At 43.5% G+C, this 22,129-nt stretch overlaps 1 protein-coding gene across 4 annotated transcripts in view; it reads right to left on the bottom strand.

Moving 5' to 3' along the window:
- Positions 1 to 110: 110 nt before the first annotated feature.
- LOC139409503 (SWT1 RNA endoribonuclease homolog) overlaps positions 111 to 22,129 on the bottom strand; it is a 38,942-nt gene continuing 16,923 nt past the window's right edge. For all 4 annotated transcript variants that reach the window (XM_071154756.1, XM_071154753.1, XM_071154755.1 and 1 more), the window contains exon 15: positions 111 to 2,157. In XM_071154756.1, the coding sequence (XP_071010857.1) occupies positions 2,052 to 2,157 (106 nt within the window). In that variant the 3' untranslated portion in view covers positions 111 to 2,051. The remainder of the gene's footprint in view (positions 2,158 to 22,129) is intronic.

Genomic DNA, 22,129 nt, shown 5'->3' with positions numbered 1-22,129 from the left:
GTCATGGCCATTGGACTCATACTCCCCTCAGCTGGGTCAGCTGCAGCACACTGTTCCACACTGTGCTTTATAGTTGTGTGTAATGTGACAATAACGCAACTCAAGTCAGATTCAATTCAAAAACTTTAATGCATCGTATAACAAGAGTTAGAATAAATTGTACATTGTTGTTCAAACAAAAATATGTGCTTTAATTTAACTATTTACATCTTTACAAATGAACACATCCAAGATAAATATCAACAGGCCTGAGACGGTCATATCATAAGCCTACAGCAAAGCCATGATGCCATAACAGACAGCATAGTTCATGTCACGTTGAACCGTCTGACTCCCTGTGTAAGTCACAGCCTGGGAGAGCTTTGACAGCCAATAACCATTCATTACATCACCTGGCGTACCACTTATGGTGCAAAAGGAATATTAAGATGATGTCATGGTTACCCCATGTGTCTCCCGGTCGGCTGCGATAGAGCCTGGACTCGAACCCAGAATCTCTAGTGATGCGGTGCCTTAGACCACTGCGCCACTCAGGGGGCCCTAGAACTTGATCTTAACTGACTTGCCTAGTTAAACAAAGGTAAATAAAGAAAATGAAAACAATACTGAATGCTGAGGAATATGGAGATGATGTTGGCTCAATCATGGATGTGAGCAGTCATGTCTTTTTGAATAGAATGTGGGTTTATCGTGTAGGTCCTCGTTAAAAACAGCACAGCAAGCTGAAAGTGAAAACCCACACTACAATCTAAGGTCATAGGTCATAGTAACAGTGAGAGTAGCATGATGACAGAGTTTAAACACATCAGAAAAAACTGCCATTCTGTATGTGTAAACATTCCAATCCAGTAGCTAGGTTTCCATCCAATTTGCAACAGATTTTCATGTGAATATTCATCAATCTGCATTAAATAATATAGGCATTTTCCCAGCCGAGACGTTTCCATTAGTCTGTGCGTGATGACATGACGCACATAATAATAAGGTTTGTGGTTAAAGTCCCATGTAGCGAATGAAAAATACAAGTTCAATGGGGTTCCATCACATTTTCAACTCTACTGATGGTTTTGTCACAAAATGTGCCCACTCTGGTCTTGACACGTGCTCTCTTAGCCAACTGCTCTCAGACACAGTGCTGGAAGGCTACTTGCATTATGAGATTATTATGGAGCCACATTGATCATCATGTCACCAGAGTATTGGAAAGAAGCATCAAGCTCATCACGGGCACTTTCACAACCCTGTGAAGTTCATCATAACTTGTTTAGTCTGTAGCCTAATAAACTGCATGGTTTCCTGAGTCCTAGTGGGAGCATCACACATCATATTATCGCGGGACTCCCAAGCTTACTTCCATATGATGGTTATTATATCAATATTTGCGCATTAAGGCATTTCCACACGAATTTCTCTTATAATTAATTTTACAGACACAAAAACATCCCACCATGTCGAACGAACAAATTCTCTGTCGGGATTCATACAATTTTACCGGCATATCCTGTTTCCATCAGACCGGTAATGACTTTTTCAGAAATCAGGTCATTCATCCGCATTAAATGCTTGGATGGAAACCTGGTCTGTGTGAGGATAACAACATATTTGGAAGATCCATATCTCCACTAACACACTGTTGTGTAGAGATGGTGAAGAGATGGAGGCCCAAAATGGCTACTGTAGGAAGCACCAGAAACAGCAAAATGGCATCCTATTCCCTATATAGTGCACTACTTTAGACCAGAGCCCTATTCCCTATATAGTGCACTACTTTAGACCAGAACCCTATTCCCTATATAGTACACTACTATAGACCAGAGCCCTTTTCCCTATATAGTACACTACTTTAGACCATAGCCCTATTGGGCATTTGGGAAGCAGCCACACCAACATCCACACACAAGAAACTAAATTAAGTCAGAAAAGGTGTTGAATGAAATAGGTCAGCTCCATATGAAAACAGTGGCTTCAAGTAAAGTTGTTGAGTTGTGATATGATGCAATTTGAGGCCTCTGGTAGGATGTTTTAGTCCAAACTTCCTGGTTGTGGTCCAATCAGGGCCAGGTGCTTGGTGTGACCTGCCGGGACGTGGCCTCAGCGCAGCGCTCTAGACTGATGTTCAGCTCTGCCAACTGGGTCCCCCCCACACACAGCTTCTCCCTGTGAACACACACACACACACACACGTTAGAACTAGAACACACAAACACAGGCCTGATCCAAAACACGCACAGGTCAGAACTAGAACACAAACACAGGCCTGATCCAAAACACACACAGGTCAGAACTAGAACACACAAACACAGGCCTGATCCAAAACACACACAGGTCAGAACTAGAACACACAAACACAGGCCTGATCCAAAACACACACAGGTCAGAACTAGAACACACAAACACAGGCCTGATCCAAAACACACACAGGTCAGAACTAGAACACACAAACACAGGCCTGATCCAAAACACACACAGGTCAGAACTAGAACACACAAACACAGGCCTGATCCAAAACACACACAGGTCAGAACTAGAACACACAAACACAGGCCTGATCCAAAACACACACAGGTCAGAACTAGAACACACAAACACAGGACGGATCCAAAACACACACAGGTCAGAACTAGAACACACAAACACAGGCCTGATCCAAAACACACACAGATCAGAACTAGAACACACAAACACAGGCCTGATCCAAAACACACACAGGTCAGAACTAGAACACAGGCCTGATCCAAAACACACACAGGTCAGAACTAGAACACACAAACACAGGCCTGATCCAAAACACACACAGGTCAGAACTAGAACACACAAACACAGGCCTGATCCAAAACACACACAGGTCAGAACTAGAACACACAAACACAGGCCTGATCCAAAACACACACAGGTCAGAACTAGAACACACAAACACAGGCCTGATCCAAAACACACACAGGTCAGAACTAGAACACACTAACACAGGCCTGATCCAAAACACACACAGGTCAGAACTAGAACACACAAACACAGGCCTGATCCAAAACACACACAGGTCAGAACTAGAACACACAAACACAGGCCTGATCCAAAACACACACAGGTCAGAACTAGAACACACAAACACAGGCCTGATCCAAAACACACACAGGTCAGAACTAGAACACACTAACACAGGCCTGATCCAAAACACACACAGGTCAGAACTAGAACACACAAACACAGGCCTGATCCAAAACACACACAGGTCAGAACTAGAACACACAAACACAGGCCTGATCCAAAACACACACAGGTCAGAACTAGAACACACAAACACAGGCCTGATCCAAAACACACACAGGTCAGAACTAGAACACACAAACACAGGCCTGATCCAAAACACACACAGGTCAGAACTAGAACACACAAACACAGGCCTGATCCAAAACACACACAGGTCAGAACTAGAACACACAAACACAGGCCTGATCCAAAACACACACAGGTCAGAACTAGAACACACAAACACAGGACGGATCCAAAACACACACAGGTCAGAACTAGAACACACAAACACAGGACGGATCCAAAACACACACAGGTCAGAACTAGAACACACAAACACAGGCCTGATCCAAAACACACACAGATCAGAACTAGAACACACAAACACAGGCCTAATCCAAAACACACACAGGTCAGAACTAGAACACAGGCCTGATCCAAAACACACACAGGTCAGAACTAGAACACACAAACACAGGCCTGATCCAAAACACACACAGGTCAGAACTAGAACACACAAACACAGGCCTGATCCAAAACACACACAGGTCAGAACTAGAACACACAAACACAGGACGGATCCAAAACACACACAGGTCATACAAAGAAAGAGAAAAAGAAAGAAAGGGGACAAGGGGAAAGAAAGACCAAGGGAGAGAAGAGAGAGAGAATAGAAAAGAGAGAGAGAGGGAATAGAAGAGAGAGAGGGAATAATAAAGAGAGAGGGGAAATAGAGGAGAGAGATGGAATAGGAGAGAGATGGAATAGGAGAGAGAGGGATTAGAAGAGAGAGAGAGATGGAATAGGAGAGAGAGAGGGAATAGAAGAGAGAGAGAGATGGAATAGGAGAGAGATGGAATAGGAGAGAGAGGGATTAGAAGAGAGAGAGAGATGGAATAGGAGAGAGAGGGATTAGAAGAGAGAGAGAGATGGAATAGGAGAGAGAGGGATTAGAAGAGAGAGAGAGATGGAATAGGAGAGAGAGGGATTAGAAGAGAGAGAGGGAGATGGAATAGGAGAGAGAGGGAATAGAAGAGAGAGAGAGATGGAATAGGAGAGAGAGAGGGAATAGAAGAGAGAGAGAGATGGAATAGGAGAGAGAGGGATTAGAAGAGAGAGAGGGAGATGGAATAGGAGAGAGAGAGGGAATAGAAGAGAGAGAGAGATGGAATAGGAGAGAGAGAGAGAGTGAATAGAGGAGAGGGAATAGAAGAGAGAGAGAATAGAAGAGAAGAGAGGAGAGAGAGACTAGAAAAAAAGCCAAAAGTCTTCTCCTGCTTTGTTGATTTCGAAAAAGCTTTTGACTCAATTTGGCATGAGGGTCTGCTATACAAATAGATTGAAAGTGGTTTTGGAGGAAAAACATTCAACATTATAAAATCCATGTACACAAACAACAAATGTGCGGTTAAAATTGAAAAAAAAACACACACATTTCTTTCCACAGGGCCGTGGGGTGAGACAGGGATGCAGCCTGAGCCCCACCCTCTTCAACATACATATCAACTAATTGGCGACGACACTGGAAGTCTGCAGCACCCGGCCTCAACCTACTAGAATCTGAAGTTAAATGTCTACTGTTTGCTGATGATCTGGTGCTTCTGTCCCCAACCAAGGAGGGCCTACAGCAGCACCCACCAAGGAGGGCCTACAGCAGCACATAGATCTTCTGCACAGATTCTGTCAGACCTGGGCCCCTTAAGTGAATCTCAGTAAGACAAAAATAATGGTGTTCCAAAAAAGGTCCAGTTGCCCGGACCACAAATACAAATTCCATCTAGACACCGTTGCCCTGGAGCACACAGAAAACTATACATACCTCGGCTGAGAATGATCTGACAGACAAGGCAAGAAGGGCCATCTACACCATCAAAGGAAAGAAAATTCAACATACCACTTAGGATCTGGCTAAAAATAGTTTAATCAGTTATAGAACCCATTATGGTTGTGAGGTCTGGGGTCCGCTCACCAACCAAGAATTCACAAAATGGGATAAACACCAAATTGAGACTCTGCATGCAGAATTCTGCAAAAATATCCTCAGTGTACAACGTAAAACACCAAATAATGCACGCAGAGCAGAATTAGGCCGATACCCACTAATTATCAAAATCCAGAAAAGAGCTGTTAAATTCTACAGCCACATAAAAGGAAGCGATTCCCAAACCTTCCATAACAAAGCCATCACCTACAGAGAGATGAACCTGGAGAAGAGTCCCCTAAGCAAGCTGGTCCTGGGGCTCTGTTCACAAACACAAACACACCCCACAGAGCCCCAGGACAGCAGCAAAATTAGACCCAACCAAATCATGAGAAAACAAAAAGATAATTACTTGACACATTGGAAAGAATTAACAAAAAAACAGAGCAAACTAGAATGCTATTTGGCCCTAAACAGAGAATACACAGTGGCAGAATACCTGACCACTGTGACTGACCCAAACTTAAGGAAAGCTTTGACTATGTACAGACTCAGTGAGCATAGCCTTGCTATTGAGAAAGGCCGCCGTAGGCAGACATGGCTCTCAAGAGAAGACAGGCTATGTGCTCACTGCCCACAAAATGAGGTGGAAACTGAGCTGCACTTCCAAACCTCCTGCCCAATGTATGACCATATTAGAGAGACATATTTCCCTCAGATTACACAGACCCACAAAGAATTTGAAAACAAATACATTTTTGATAAACTCCCATATCTATTGGGTGAAATACCACAGTGTGCCATCACAGCAGCAAGATTTGTGACATATTGCCACAAGAAAAGGGAAACGAGTGAAGAACAAACACCATTATAAATACAACCCATATTTATGTTTATTTATTTTCCCTTTTGTACTTTAACTATTTGCACATCGTTACAACCCTGTGTATAGCCAAATGACACTTGAAATGTCTTTATTCCTTTGCACTTTTGTGAGTGTAATGTTTACTGTTAATTTTGTTATTGTTTATTTCACTTTTGTTTATTATCTACTTCACTTGCTTTGGCAATGTAAACATATATTTACCATGCCAATAAATCCCTTTGAATTGAATTGATTGACACAGAGGGAATAGAGTAGCCAGAGAGAGAGAATAGAGGAGATAAAGAGGAAAGAGAGCGCGAGAGAGAGAGAGAATAGGAGAGAGAGACAGAGTGAGAGGGAGAAAGAGAGAGAGGAAAGAGAGAGCGAGAGAGAGAATAGGAGAGAGAGAGAGAGAGTGAGAGGGAGAAAGAGAGAGATGAAAGAGAGAGAATAGGAGAGAGAGAGACAGAGTGAGAGGGAGAAAGAGAGAGAGGAAAGAGAGAGCGAGAGAGAGAATAGGAGAGAGAGAGAGAGTGAGAGGGAGAAAGAGAGAGATGAAAGAGAGAGAATAGGAGAGAGAGAGTGAGAGGGAGAAAGAGAGAGAGGAAAGAGAGAATAGGAGAGAGAGAGAGAGTGAGAAAGAGAGAGAGGAAATAGAGAGCGAGAGAGAGAGAGAATAGGAGAGAGAGAGGGAGAGAGAGATAGAGTGAGAAAGAGAGAGAGGAAAGAGAGAGCGAGAGAGAGAGAGAGAGAGAGAATAGGAGAGAGAGAGAGAGAGTGAGAGGGAGAAAGAGAGCAATGCCACTATCCAGAATGTGTCCCTTCCTGTGAAATTAATGGAGTAGTCCAGTGACTCCTGCCCCAAGGCACGGTAGAACACAATGGAGTAGTCCAGTGACTCCTGCCCCAAGGCATGGTAGAACACAATGGAGTAGTCCAGTGACTCCTGCCCCAAGGCATGGTAGAACACAATGGAGTAGTCCAGTGACTCCTGCCCCAAGGCATGGTAGAACACAATGGAGTAGTCCAGTGACTCCTGTCCCACGGCATGGTAGAACACAATGGAGTAGTCCAGTGACTCCTGCCCCAAGGCATGGTAGAACACAATGGAGTAGTCCAGTGACTCCTGCCCCAAGGCATGGTAGAACACAATGGAGTAGTCCAGTGACTCCTGCCCCAAGGCATGGTAGAACACAATGGAGTAGTCCAGTGACTCCTGCCCCAAGGCATGGTAGAACACAATGGAGTAGTCTAGTGACTCCTGCCCCAAGGCATGGTAGAACACAATGGAGTAGTCCAGTGACTCCTGCCCCAAGGCATGGTAGAACACAATGGAGTAGTCTAGTGACTCCTGCCCCAAGGCATGGTAGAACACAATGGAGTAGTCCAGTGACTCCTGCCCCAAGGCACGGTAGAACACAATGGAGTAGTCTAGTGACTCCTGCCCCAAGGCACGGTAGAACACAATGGAGTAGTCCAGTGACTCCTGCCCCAAGGCACGGTAGAACACAATGGAGTAGTCTAGTGACTCCTGCCCCAAGGCATGGTAGAACACAATGGAGTAGTCTAGTGACTCCTGCCCCAAGGCACGGTAGAACACAATGGAGTAGTCCAGTGACTCCTGCCCCAAGGCATGGTAGAACACAATGGAGTAGTCCAGTGACTCCTGCCCCAAGGCATGGTAGAACACAATGGAGTAGTCCAGTGACTCCTGCCCCAAGGCACGGTAGAACACAATGGAGTAGTCCAGTGACTCCTGCCCCAAGGCATGGTAGAACACAATGGAGTAGTCCAGTGACTCCTGCCCCAAGGCACGGTAGAACACAATGGAGTAGTCCAGTGACTCCTGTCCCAAGGCATGGTAGAACACAATGGAGTAGTCCAGTGACTCCTGCCCCAAGGCACGGTAGAACACAATGGAGTAGTCCAGTGACTCCTGCCCCAAGGCACGGTAGAACACAATGGAGTAGTCTAGTGACTCCTGCTCCAAGGCATGGTAGAACACAATGGAGTAGTCTAGTGACTCCTGCCCCAAGGCATGGTAGAACACAATGGAGTAGTCCAGTGACTCCTGCCCCAAGGCATGGTAGAACACAATGGAGTAGTCCAGTGACTCCTGCCCCAAGGCACGGTAGAACACAATGGAGTAGTCCAGTGACTCCTGCCCCAAGGCACGGTAGAACACAACGGAGTAGTCCAGTGACTCCTGCCCCAAGGCATGGTAGAACACAATGGAGTAGTCCAGTGACTCCTGCCCCAAGGCACGGTAGAACACAATGGAGTAGTCCAGTGACTCCTGTCCCAAGGCATGGTAGAACACAATGGAGTAGTCCAGTGACTCCTGCCCCAAGGCACGGTAGAACACAATGGAGTAGTCCAGTGACTCCTGCCCCAAGGCACGGTAGAACACAATGGAGTAGTCTAGTGACTCCTGCCCCAAGGCATGGTAGAACACAATGGAGTAGTCCAGTGACTCCTGCCCCAAGGCACGGTAGAACACAATGGAGTAGTCCAGTGACTCCTGCCCCAAGGCACGGTAGAACACAATGGAGTAGTCTAGTGACTCCTGCCCCAAGGCATGGTAGAACACAATGGAGTAGTCCAGTGACTCCTGCCCCAAGGCATGGTAGAACACAATGGAGTAGTCCAGTGACTCCTGCCCCAAGGCACGGTAGAACACAATGGAGTAGTCCAGTGACTCCTGCCCCAAGGCATGGTAGAACACAATGGAGTAATCCAGTGACTCCTGCCCCAAGGCATGGTAGAACACAATGGAGTAGTCCAGTGACTCCTGCCCCAAGGCATGGTAGAACACAATGGAGTAGTCCAGTGACTCCTGCCCCAAGGCACGGTAGAACACAATGGAGTAGTCCAGTGACTCCTGCCCCAAGGCACGGTAGAACACAATGGAGTAGTCCAGTGACTCCTGCCCCAAGGCACGGTAGAACACAATGGAGTAGTCCAGTGACTCCTTCCCCAAGGCACGGTAGAACACAATGGAGTAGTCTAGTGACTCCTGCCCCAAGGCACGGTAGAACACAATGGAGTAGTCCAGTGACTCCTGCCCCAAGGCACGGTAGAACACAACGGGAGACTATGCCCTCTTTAGATGGCTGAGCGAGCGAGCGCACGCACACACACACCGAGAACATTTAGAACACCACAATGTGAACCAAAAGCACATGACTGTTCTCCATGGGGTTACCTCATATCACACTTGCGGTTTTGTCAGCATTTGACCAGCTCAGTGTCTTATTGTGATGTTGTTCTCTTCAAATGAGAGTATTGGTCTGACGTGTACACAGCACGTCTCTAACTGCAGGACCAATGGAATCCATGTGCACATGCACACAAAGTGGCCCTCTATGTCGTCTCCCATTAGAGACACTGAGGACGCTTGTTGCTCGTTCGTTTCCTCCTCTCTCCTCTTTGTTCCCATCGGGACGTTACATAACAGGGAAAGAAAGAGAGGAATCTGCCCCCTCCTCTGTGCTGTGGTGTTTATGTAATCGTAGAGAGATGGCAGGTTTCAGTACGGACCGATGGCTCTGCCCTCCTTTCTAAGCTTCTCCCACGTGGCACTGGGCTGCCTGTCACATCAGATGTGGATTCACGCTTCAGTTAGTCTGAAACACCTCTCCATCTCTGTGTCTCTCAGGGATGTATGGGGTACAGGGAGGAGATGTTTGAAGAATACACAGTAAAAAGTGTTTTTTTATCGTGAGAAAGACCTCAGCTGGATTTTTAGGCATGAAAGGCATGTCACAATTGACACATTTTTCTAATATTTTTCATAAACATATTTGATCATCATCTGCGCTCCTCTCATTTTAATTCCAGTACTTGAATTTCAAAGTGCCAAATTCAAGTACTTTAAGCACCTCAAGAACTTTGTGTGAACCCTGTAATGTTTCAGAGGTATATTTAAGTCTTCTGTGGAAATGAATCAGCCAAGCCCCCATGTTTTTAGTTTTAATCAAACAAATGGTCTGACTCCCACTGTAATAATCAGCAGAACAGGAACACACAGCAGAAATCTATTAATAATAATAACATCATTTGTGTCAATGTAATGAGGCAGTATAATAATGATTTAGTGGTAATTCAGGAATAATTTCCTCTTCTCTGTTCACAACCCCTACTGGTTATTATGGAAACAGTGTCATAACCTTTCAAATACAGGAGAAGCAGTTCAGAAAGGAGATATTTTTCCATTCAGCAGGTGGGAAAATAGCCTTTGCTTTGGAAGTGAGTACAAGTACTACTGGTTCATATGTTAATAAGAAACTGCACCATACTCATTTACAATGTACACAAATGCCCTCTAAAAAGGTCACTTATAAAACAAACGGAATGGAACTGAATTGCCTCACAAAGGATGGTAGAACTCTTGACTCGGAAGTGGTTATTTTCCCCTCTGAATTCTGACAGCTCACCCTCAGCTGGAGGCTGTCTGGCTGGGCAACACACACAACACCCTCCGGTGTTTCTGTCTGTGTGACTGACTGAGCTGTTGATCTCTAACGTGTGTGTTGATGACATAACCTCCATGTAGCCAGTGGTGGCTGGTGACTGACTGTAATAAGACGGCAGTGTTTAAGGTTATGTCTGAGGGAATTAATTATGTAAGAGAACAGAAAGACAGGTTAAACTCTATGCCGGAAAACACACAGAGGCACACACACACACACAAACACAGAGGCAAACGCACACACACAATAAATGCTAACTGTGTGTGGACAGTGAACAAGGTGAGATGAAGGGCAGTGGTGGAAGTTCTAGTCAGGCGTGTGACGTCACCTAATCCCCTGCCAGACGGCGCTCCCCTCTGTGTTAGTAAAGCCACTGACCCTACAGCACGATGACAGCCCTACTGGGCCATGACAGCCACACACACACCTTTCCCCATGACTGACGTGTGTGTAGACAAGGCTCTGAAGACCAAATGAATGCGTGTGGAGTGGACATTGGACAGTGTGAGTTTGTGTGTAACATATGTATAACAAGACAGACTGTGTGTATGGAAAGGTGACCGACAGGCTGATAGGTAAGGGAGGTTGATGACCGACTTCCCGGAGAGCTGTTTTTTCATACAGACAGCGCCTTCAGAAAGTAGTCACACCCTTTGACTTTTTCCACATTTGGTTGTTACAGACTGATTTTAAAATTGAATTACATTGCTTTGTCACTGGCCTACACACAATAATACCCCATAATGTCAAAGTGGATTTTTTATTTTATTTTATTTATTTTTTACAAAATGTTTCCAAATGTATTAAAAATTAGTCAATAAGTATTCAACCCCTTTGTTTTAGCCTAAATAAGTTCAGGAGTACACATTTGCTTAACAAGTCACAATAAGTTGCATGGACTCTGTGTGCAATAATAGTGTTTAACATGATTTTTTTAATGACTACCTCATCTCTGTACCCCACACATACACATAATTGTAAGGTGCCGTAGTCGAGCAGTGATTCAACCACACAGACCAGGGAGGTTTTTCAATGCCTCGCAAATAAGGGCAACTATTGGTAGATGGGTAAAAGTCCAAATAAAGCAGACATTGAATATCCCTTTGAGCATGGTGAAGCTATTAACCACACTTTGGATAGTGAATCAGTACACCCGGTCACAACAAAGATACAGGCGCTGTTCCTAACTCAGTTGCCAGAGAGGAAGGAAACCGCTCAGGGATTTCACCATGAGGCCAATGGTGACTTTAAAACAGTTATAGAGTTTAATGGCTGTGATAGGAGAAAACTGAGGATGGATCAACAACATTGTAGATACTCCACAATACAAACCTAAATGACAGAGTGAAAAGATGACTATACATAAGAAAAAAATGCATCCAGGCACTAAAGTAATACTGCAAAAAATGTGGCAAAGCAATTCACTTTTTGTCCTGAATACAAAGTGTTGTATTTGACTTGCCCCAAACATATTACTGAGTACCACTCTCCATATTTTCAAGCATAGTGGTGGAAGCATCATGTTATGTGTATGCTTGTAATTGTTAAGGACTGGGGAGTTTCTCAGGATAAAAAAGGAACGGAGCTAAGCACAGGCCAAATCCTAGAAGAAAAAACTTGGTTCAGTCTGCTTTCCACAAGACACTGGGAGATTAATTCACTATACGTAATGTGTGTAAACCAAATAGAAACTTGTTAACACAAACTTGCTAACACTCTCTAAAACAGAAAATACACCACATGACCAAAAGTACCTGCTCGTCAAACCAAAATCATGGGCATTAACATGGAGTTGGTCCCCCCCTTTGCTGATATAACAGCCTCCACTCTTCTGGGAAGACTTTCCACTGTTGGAACATTGCTGCGGGGTCTTGCTTCCATTCAGCCACAAGAACATTAGAGAGTTGGGCACTGATGTTGGGCGATTAGGCCTGGCTCGAAGTCGGCGTTCCAATTCATCCCAAAAGTGTTCGATGTTGTTGAGGTCAGGCCGCTGTGCAGGCCAGTCAAGTTCTTCCACACCGATCTCGACAAAGCATTTCTGTATGGACCTTGCTTTGTGCACTGTCATGCTGAAACAGGAAAGGGCCTTCCCTAAACTGTTGCCACAAAGTTGGACGCACAGAATCATCTAGTATGCTGTATCTCTAGGATTTCCCTTCACTGGAACTTAGGGACCTAGCCCGAACCATGAAAAACCTCCACCAAACTTTACAGTTGGCACTAGGAATTGGGGCAGGTAGCGTTGTCCTGGCATCCACCAAAGGCAGATTCGTCCATCGAACTGCCAGATGGTGAAGTGTGATTCATCACACCAGATAAATTGTTTCCATTGCTCCAGAGTCCAATGGCGGTGAGCTTTACACCACTCCAACCGACGCTTGGCATTACACATGGTGATCTTAGGCTTGTGTGCGGCTGCTCAGCCATGGAAACCCATGTCATGAAGCTCCTGACAAACAGTTATTGAGCTGACGTTGCTTTCAGAGGCAATTACAACTCGGTAGTGAGTGTTGCAACCGAGGAGAGACAATTTTTTACACGCAACACGGCGGTCCCGTTCTGCGGTCCCGTTCTGTGAGCTTGTGTGGTCTACCACTTCGCGACTGAGCCGTTGTTGCTTCTAAATGTTTACACTTCACAACAACAGCACTTACAGTTGACCTTTGGATCTCTAGAAGGGCAGAAATTTGGACAAACTGACTTGTTGGAAAGAGGAGTGGAATCCTATAACGATGCCACGTTGAAAGTAACAGAGCTCTTCACTAAGGCCATTCCACTGCCAATGTTTGTCTGTGGAGATTGCATGGCTGTGTGCTGGATTTTACACACCTGTCAGCAATGGGTGTGGCTGAAATAGCCAAATCCACATATTTATGTATATATAGTGTATATGCATGACCAGATTTGCATGCAAATCCCCTTCTCTATTCTAACCAATATGGTGATGCCTCTAAAAAAAGACCAAGAATCTGCAAATCCAATACAATGTCATATTTCCTATTGAATAAGCAATAACCTTATAGATTTATTTGACAATTTAAAAACATAATACAACCACACGTGGATAATGCATTTAAAGTTATCGAGTATGACACAAAAACGTTTGATAACGTTTTGACTGTTCAAGTGCACAGTCCCCATTAGCAGACACCAATGGCGACAGCTAGTCTTATTGGGGTCTGACACATAACAAACAATACATTACACACAAAATACCTTACATTTAACAACATTATCATGTATTGTGTGTATCTATCAGTTACATGTCAGTGAATTCACACAAAAAGTAGGTCACATGGGGGAGAGGTGCTTTATTTTGGTTTTTAAAACCAGGTTTGCTTTTCACTTGCTATATATGAGATGGAAGGGAGTTCCATGAAATCATGGCTCTGTATAATACTGTACATTTCCTTGAATTTGTTCTGGACCTGGGGACTGTGAAAAGACCCCTGGTGGCATGTCTGGACAGGTAAGTGTGTGTGTCAGTACGGTGTGTAAGTTGACTATGTAAACAATTGAGTTTCCAACACATCAAAAATAAAATTAAAATAAAAAGGGATTTAGTCAATCTAGTATTGATATCAGCCCTCTGACTACAACGAAGAGCAAAATGTGCCGCTCTGTTCGGTGCCAGCTGCAGCTTAACTAGTCCCTTCTTTGCAGCACTTGACCATATGACCGGACAATAATCAAGATAAGATAAAACTAGAGCCTGTAGGACTTGCTTTGTGGAGTGTGGTGTCAAAAAAGCAGAGCATTTCTTTATCACAGACAGACCTCTCCTCATCTTTACAACCATTGAATCTATATGTTTTGACCATGAGAGTTTACAATCTAAGGTAACACCAAGTAACTTAGTCTCCTCAATGTGTTCAACAGCCACACTATTTATTACCATATTCAGCTGAGGTCTAGAATTTAGGGAATGATTTGTACCAAATACAATACTCTTAGTTTTAGAAATGTTTAGGACCAGCTTATTACTGGCCACCCATTCTAAAACTAACTGCAACTCTTTGTTTGTTTAGGGTTGCAGTGACTTGACTAGCTGTGGTTGCTGATGCGTAAAGGCTTGAATCATCAGCATACATGGTCACACAGGCTATGTCTAATACCAGTGGAAAGGTCATTGGTAAAAATAGAGAAGAGTAGAGGACCAAGAGAGCTGCCCTGCTGTACACCACACTTTACATGTTTAACAGAGAAGCTTCCATTAAAAGAAAACCCTGTGTTCTATTAAATAGATGGCTCTGAATCCACGATACAGCAGAGGTTAAAAAACCATAACACATAAGTTTTTTCAACAATAGGTTATGGTCAACACTATCAAAGGCTGCACTGACAGTACAGCTCCCACAATCTTATCAATTTCTTTCAACCAATTATCTGTCATTTATGACAATGCAGTACATGTTGAGTGCTCTCCTCTATAAGCATGCTGAAAGACTGTTGTTAGCATTGTATTTAGTCAAACACGTTTTTTTCCCAGCCGTTTTCTAAGAGCTGACAGCAAGCTGATAGGTTGGCTGTTAGATTCAAGTAATAGTGGTGCGCGGATCAGCTGTTTGTTCACCCACCTGAAATTGATAATAACCCATCTGCATGATTATATGTGATAAAAATGAAAATCTGAGGCCCGCACTCAACCCTAACCAGCAAATATATATATATTTTTGTTGTTGCTTGATTTAGATACGTTTCGGTTTATAATTGCCAACATTTTGGTAGGCTATTTCTTAGTCAACTTGTCTATAATTAGATGTCATAAGATGCTGCCCTAGAAGATTGAATGAACCCTTGCTCGACAGAATAGTAATAGAATGCTTTAATCTAGTTGACATCAGTAAAGTTCTCTGTCATCTTCCACAGAGCAAAGATGTTTCGGGACTGGGGAGAAAATACAATAACTCAACACCAAAGAAAATGTCCAAACGACATCAGTTCGACCGGTTGTTAGGAAAAAGAAAACTGTGAAAATGACCCAACATGTTTCTGTTAAGATTTCAGTTCGGCTTCAATACATATTTTATGTGGTTGAAATAATATCAACTTTTATGACGAAGACTGCACCTCTACAGATGGTATCTAACTGAACATTGCATTCTCTCAAAATACAGAAATACATAAATCATATTTCTCTACTCCTGTTCAAGTCCAAATGTTGCCTACATTTGGTGAATCATTTTACTGCAAGAAATTCTTAATTCTGCAGGAGTTATTATTAAGGCCTGCCATCAGTGTCCAAATTTCAGTTTTCATTTAACCCTTCTAAACAGTAGGCTACAGTTCCCTTGACATGCCATAGGCCTATTCGAAGTCCCGTCTTGTGACTGTCGAAATTGTATAGCTCCTCACAATCATCACACATAACACTGCTATCATCCTCTTTTACCACTTCAACAGATCTTTCCAATCATTACTTTTCTGGCCCTTCTCTTTATTTTCAACCCTCCCTTTGCAACTTTTAAAATAAAGAGTGATTTTTTTGGACTCCTGAACAGCTAATCAAAAAGGCTACCCAGACCTCTCTTGCGCGCTGCTGCTACTCACTGTTTATAATCTATGCATAGTCATTAGTCACTTTAACTCTACCTACATGTACATAGAGTTGAAGTCGGAAGTTAACATACACTTAGGTTGGAGTCATTAAAACTCATTTTTCAACCACTCCACAAAATTCTTGTTAACAAACTATACCACCATGCATACCACTGCTGGCTTGCTTCTGAAGCTAAGCAGGGTTGGTCCTGGTCAGTTCCTGGATGGGAGAATAGATGCTGCTGGAAGTGGTGTTGGAGGGCCAGGAGGAGGCACTCTTTCCTCTGGTCTAAAAACAATATCCCAATGCCCCAGGGCAGAGATTGGGGACACTGCCCTGTGTAGGGTGCTGTCTTTCGGATGGGACGTTAAACGGGTGCCCTGACTCTCTGAGGTCATTAAAGATCCCATGGCACTTATCATAAGAGTAGGGGTGATAACCCTGGTGTCCTGGCTAAATTCCTAATCTGGCCCTCAAACCATCACGGTCACCTAATAATCCCCAGTTTACAATTGGCTCATTCATCCCCCTCTTCTCCCCTGTAACTATTCCCCAGGTCGTTGCTGTAAATGAGAACTTACCTGGTAAAATAACAGATACATTTTTTTTTAAATGTAAAAAAATGTTTTGGCAAGTCGGTTAGGACATTATTGTGTGCATGACAAGTAATTTTGCCAAAAATTGTTTACAGACATACACATGTGCCTTTCAACAGCTTGGAAAATTCCAGAAAATGATGTCATGGCTTTAGAAGCTTCTGATAGGCTAACTGACACAATTTGAGTCAATTGGAGGTGTACCTGTGGATGTATTTCAAGGCCTACCTTCAAACTCAGTGCCTCTTTGCTTGACATCATAACAAAATCAAAAGAAATCAGCCAAGACCTCAGAAAAAACATTGTAGACCTCCAAAAGTCTGGTTGATCCTTGGGAGCAATTTCCAAACGCCTGAAGGTACCACGTTCATCTGTACAAACAATAGTACGCAATGGGACCACACAGCTGTCATACCGCTCAGGAAGGAGACACGTTCTGTCTCCTAGAGATGAACGTACTTTGGTGCAAAAAGTGCAAATCAATCCCAGAACAGCAGCAAAAGATGTGAAGATTCTGGAGGAAACAGGTACAAAAGTATCTAGATCCACAGTAAAACGAGTCCTATATTGACATAACCTGAAAGGCCGCTCAGCAAGGAAGAAGCCACTTCTCCAAAACCGCCATAAAAAAGCCAGACTACGATTTGCAACTGCACATGAGGAAGTATGTACTTTTTGGAGAAATGTCCTCTGGTCTAATGAAAAAAAAAACAACTGTTTGGCCATAATGACCATCGTTATGTTTGGAGGAAAAAGGGGGAGGATTGCAAGCCGAACTGTTAAGCACAGGGGTGGCATGTTGTGGGGGTGCTTCGCTGCAGGAGGAACTGGTGCACTTCACAAAATAGATGGCATGAGGAAGGAACATTATGTGGCGATATTGAAGTAACATCTCAAGACATCAGTCAGGAAGATAAAGCTTGGTCGCAAATGGGTCTTCCAAATGGACAATGACCCCAAGCATACTTCCAAATTTGTGGCAAAATAGCTTAAGGACAACAAAGTCAAGATATTGGCGTGGCCATCACAAAGCCCTGACCTCAATCCTATAGAAAATGTGTGGGCAGAACTGAAAAAGCGTGTGCGAACAAAGAGGCCTACAAACCTGACTCAGTTACACCAGCTCTGTCAGGAGGAATGGGCCAAAATTCACCCAACTTATTGTGGGAGGCTTGACCCAAGTTAAACTATTTAAAGGCAATGCAACCAAATACTAACTGAGTGTATGTAAACTTCTGACCCACTGGGAATGTGATGAAAGAAATAAAAGCTGAAATAAATCACTACTATTATTCTGACATTTCACATTATTAAAATAAAGTGGTGATCCTAACTGACCTAAGACAGGGAATTTCTACTAAGATTAAATGTCAGGAATTGTGGAAAAACTGAGTTTAAATGTATTTGGCCTAGGTGTATGTAAGCTTCTGACTTCAACTGTATTAGCTCAATTACCTCGACTAACCTCGACTCTGTACCGGTACCCCTTGTTATTTGACTGCTGCTGTTTAATTCTCTCTTTAATTATCTGTTACTTTTACCCCCTTTTCTCCCCAATTTCGTGGTATCCAATTGTTAGTAATTACTATCTTGTCTCATCGCTACAACTCCCGTACGGGCTCAGGAGAGACGAAGGTCGAAAGCCATGCGTCCTCCGAAACACAACCCAACCAAGCCGCACTGCTTCTTAACACAGCGCGCCTCCAACCCGGAAGCCAGCCACACCAATGTGTCGGAGGAGACACCGTGCACCTGGCTACCTTGGTTAGCACGCACTGCGCCCGGCCCGCCACAGGAGTCGCTGGTGCGCGATGAGATAAGGATATCCCTACCGGCCAAACCCTCCCTAACCCGGACGACGCTAGGCCAATTGTGCGTTACCCCACGGACCTCCTGGTCACGGCCGGCTGCGACAGAGCCTGGGAGCGAACCCAGAGTCTCTGGTGGCACAGCTAGAGCTGCAATGCAGTGCCCTAGAGCACTGCGCCACCTGGGAGGCCCCTATTTTCTACTTAACACTTTTTTTTCTTAACTTCTTAAAGCATTGTTGAGTAAGGGATTGTAAGTAAGCATTTCACTGTAAGGTCTACACCGGTTGTATTTGGCACATGTGACAAATACAAATTGATTTGTCTTGAGTTAAACTTCGGCAATGTCTTTTTGCCTCCGTGGATTGACGTTAACTTTTTCTGCCAGTTCCCAAAAGCATTATTTGGCAATTGGCTGTGTAGGCTATTTAGGGCCTTACAGTTAAGCCCTAAAGTGGAAGCTTAAGAAAAACCTCATTGTAGCCTATATAAATTGCACAATAAATATACATTACCAGTCAAAAGATTGAACAAGTACTCATTCAAGGGTTTCTTTATTTTTAATATTTTCTACATTGTAGAATAACAGTGAAGACATCAAAACTATGAAAATAACACATGGATTCATGTGGTAACCAAAAAAAGTGTTAAACAAATCCAAAATGTTTCATATTTCACAGTCTTCAAAGTAACCACCCTTTGCCTCGATGACAGCTTTGCACACTCTTGGCATTCTCTCAACCAGCTTCATGAGGTAGTCACCTGGAATGCATTTCAGGGCTCTCTAGAGGGTGGTGCTGTCTGCACAAAGCATCAGCGGGGGCAAACTGCCTGCCCTCCTACAGCACCCAATGTCACAGGAAGGCCAAAAAGATCATCAAGGACAACAACCACCCAAGCCACTGCCTGTCACCCCGCTATCATCCAGAAGGCGAGGTCAGTACAAGCTGGGACCGAGAGACTGAAAAACAGCTTCTATCTCAAGGCTATCAGACTGTTAAAGAGCCATCACTAGCACAGAGTGTCTGCAGCCTACATACACAGACTTTAAATCATTGGCCACTTTCATAAAAGGAACACTAGTCACTTTAATAATGTTTACATATCTTGCATTACTCATCTCATATGTATATATGCTGTGTCCTATACTATCTACTGTAGCTCAGTCTATGCTGCTCGGACATTGCCTGTCAATTTTTAAAATATATTCTTAATTCCAATCCTTTACTTAGTGTGTATTAGGTATTTGTTGTAATATCTAAAAAGGTCACTAGAAGCACACAAGCATTTTGCTAAACCCACAATAACATCTGCTAAACATGTGTGTGTAACAAATCAAATTTGATTTGAAGGTGCGCCTTGTTAAAAGTTAATTTGTTGAATGTCTTTCCTTCTTAATGCATTTGAGCCAATCAGTTGGGTTGTGACAAGGTAGGGGTGGTATACAGAAGATAGCCCTATTTATATTATGGCAAAAATAGCTCAAATAAGCAAAGAGAAACGACAGGCCTTCATTACTTTATAAGAACTTTGAAAGTTTCTTCAAGTGCAGTTGCAAAAACCCTCAAGCGCTTTGATGAAACTGGCTCTCATGAGGACCGCCACAGGATAGGAAGACCCAGAGTGACCTCCGCTGCAGAGGATAAGTGCATTAGAGTTACTAGCCTCAGAAATTTCACCCCAAATAAATACTTCAGAGTTCAAGTAACTGATATATCTCAACATCAACTGTTCAGAAGAGACTGCGTGACTCAGGCCTTAAGGCCTAATTGCTGCAAAGAAACCACTTTTAAAAGGAAACCAATAAGAAGAAGAGACTTGCTTGGGCCAAGAAACACAAGCCAAGAAACACAAGCAATGGACATTAGACAAGAGGAAATCTGTCGTTTGGTCTGATGAGTCCACTTGTTAGATACTGCGCATTAAGACATTTTTGGTTCCAAACGCCGTGTCTGTGAACGGATGATATCCGCATGTGTGGTTCCCAATGAGAAGCATGGAGGAGGTGTGATGGTGCTTTGCTGGTGACACTGTCTGATTTATTTATATAATTCAAGGCACTCTTAACCAGCATGGCTACCACAGAATTCTGCAGAGATACATCATCCCATCTGGTTTGCGCTTATTTTATTTTACCTTTATTTAACTAGTCAGTTGACCCAACACACATCCAGGCTGTGTAAGGGCTATGTGACCAAGAAGGAGAGTGATGGAGCGCTGCATGAGTTGACCTGGCCTCCACAATCACCCGACCTCAACCCAATTGAGATGGTTTGGGATGAGTTGGACAGCAGAGTGAAGGAAAAGCAGCCAACAAGTGATCAGCATACGTGGGAACTCCTTTACGACTGTTGGAAAAACAAACCAGGTGAAGCTGGTTGAGAGAATGCCAAGAGTGTGCAAAGCTGTCATCAAGGCAAAGAGTGACTACTTTGAGGAATCTAAAATATATTAGATAACACGTTTTTGGATACTACATGATTCCATATGTGTTATATCATAGTTAATGTCTTCACTATTATTCTACAATGTAGAAAATAGTAACTAGTAACTGACTGGTACTGTACATTTATTGATCTTTTAATCTATTGTTTCTGTTTATTCAACCCGCCCGTAACCCAACCGCCCTTCAGCCACACAACATTTAAAATGACCCTAAAGCCGTCCACCCTGCAGATATAACCGTGAGGACTACGGGTTATGAGTCAACCCGTGCATCACTAACAAGTAAATGCCGCTTTGCCATTCTTGGGTAGCGGAATGACTTTGGCTTCCATCCAGGTCTGAGGACAAACACTTTCCTCTAGGCTCAGATTAAAGCAACACCTCCCCCATAAGCATCCCTGTCTCTTTTGTACAGTCGTATGAAAAAGTTTGGGCACCCCTGACAATTTCCATGATTTCCATTTATAAATAATTGGGTGTCTGGGTCAGCAATTTCATTTTGATCTATCAAATAACTGATGGACACAGTAATAGTTCAGTAGTGAAATGAGGTTTATTGGATTAACAGAAAATGTGCAATATGCATCAAAACAAAATTAGACAGGTGCATAAATTTGGGCACCCCAACAGAAAAATCACATCAATATTTAGTAGAGCCTCCTTTTGCTAAAATAACAGCCTCTAGACGCTTCCCATAGCCTCTAATGAGTGTCTGGATTCTGGATTAAGGTATTTTGGACCATTCCTCCTTACAAAACATCTCCAGTTCTGTTAGGTTTGATGGTTGCCGAGCATGGACAGCCCGCTTCAAATCATTCCACAGATTCTCAATGATATTCAGGTCTGGGGACTGGGATGGCCATTCCAGAACATTGTACTTGTTCCTCTGCATAAATGCCTGGGTAGATTTTGAGCAGTGTTTTGGGTCGTTGTCTTGTTGAAATATCCAGCCCCGGCGTAACTTCAACTTTGTGACTGATTCTTCAACATTATTCCCAAGAATCTGCTGATATTGAGTGGAATCCATGCGACCCTCAACTTTAACAAGAATCCCAGTACCGACACTGGCCACACAGCATGATGGAACTCCCACCAAATTTGACTGTGGGTAGCAAGTGTTTTTCTTGGAAAGCTGTGTTCTTTTGCCGCCATGCATAACGTCCATTGTTATGACCAAATAACTCAATCTTTGTTTCATCAGTCCACAGCACCTTATCCCAAATTGAAGCTG

Source organism: Oncorhynchus clarkii, chromosome 5 (assembly GCF_045791955.1).
Source record: "Oncorhynchus clarkii lewisi isolate Uvic-CL-2024 chromosome 5, UVic_Ocla_1.0, whole genome shotgun sequence".
In the NCBI taxonomy this organism is placed as follows: domain Eukaryota; kingdom Metazoa; phylum Chordata; class Actinopteri; order Salmoniformes; family Salmonidae; genus Oncorhynchus; species Oncorhynchus clarkii.
Note: the sequence above shows the minus strand (reverse complement) of the source record. Positions and strands in the feature narration are given on the sequence as shown.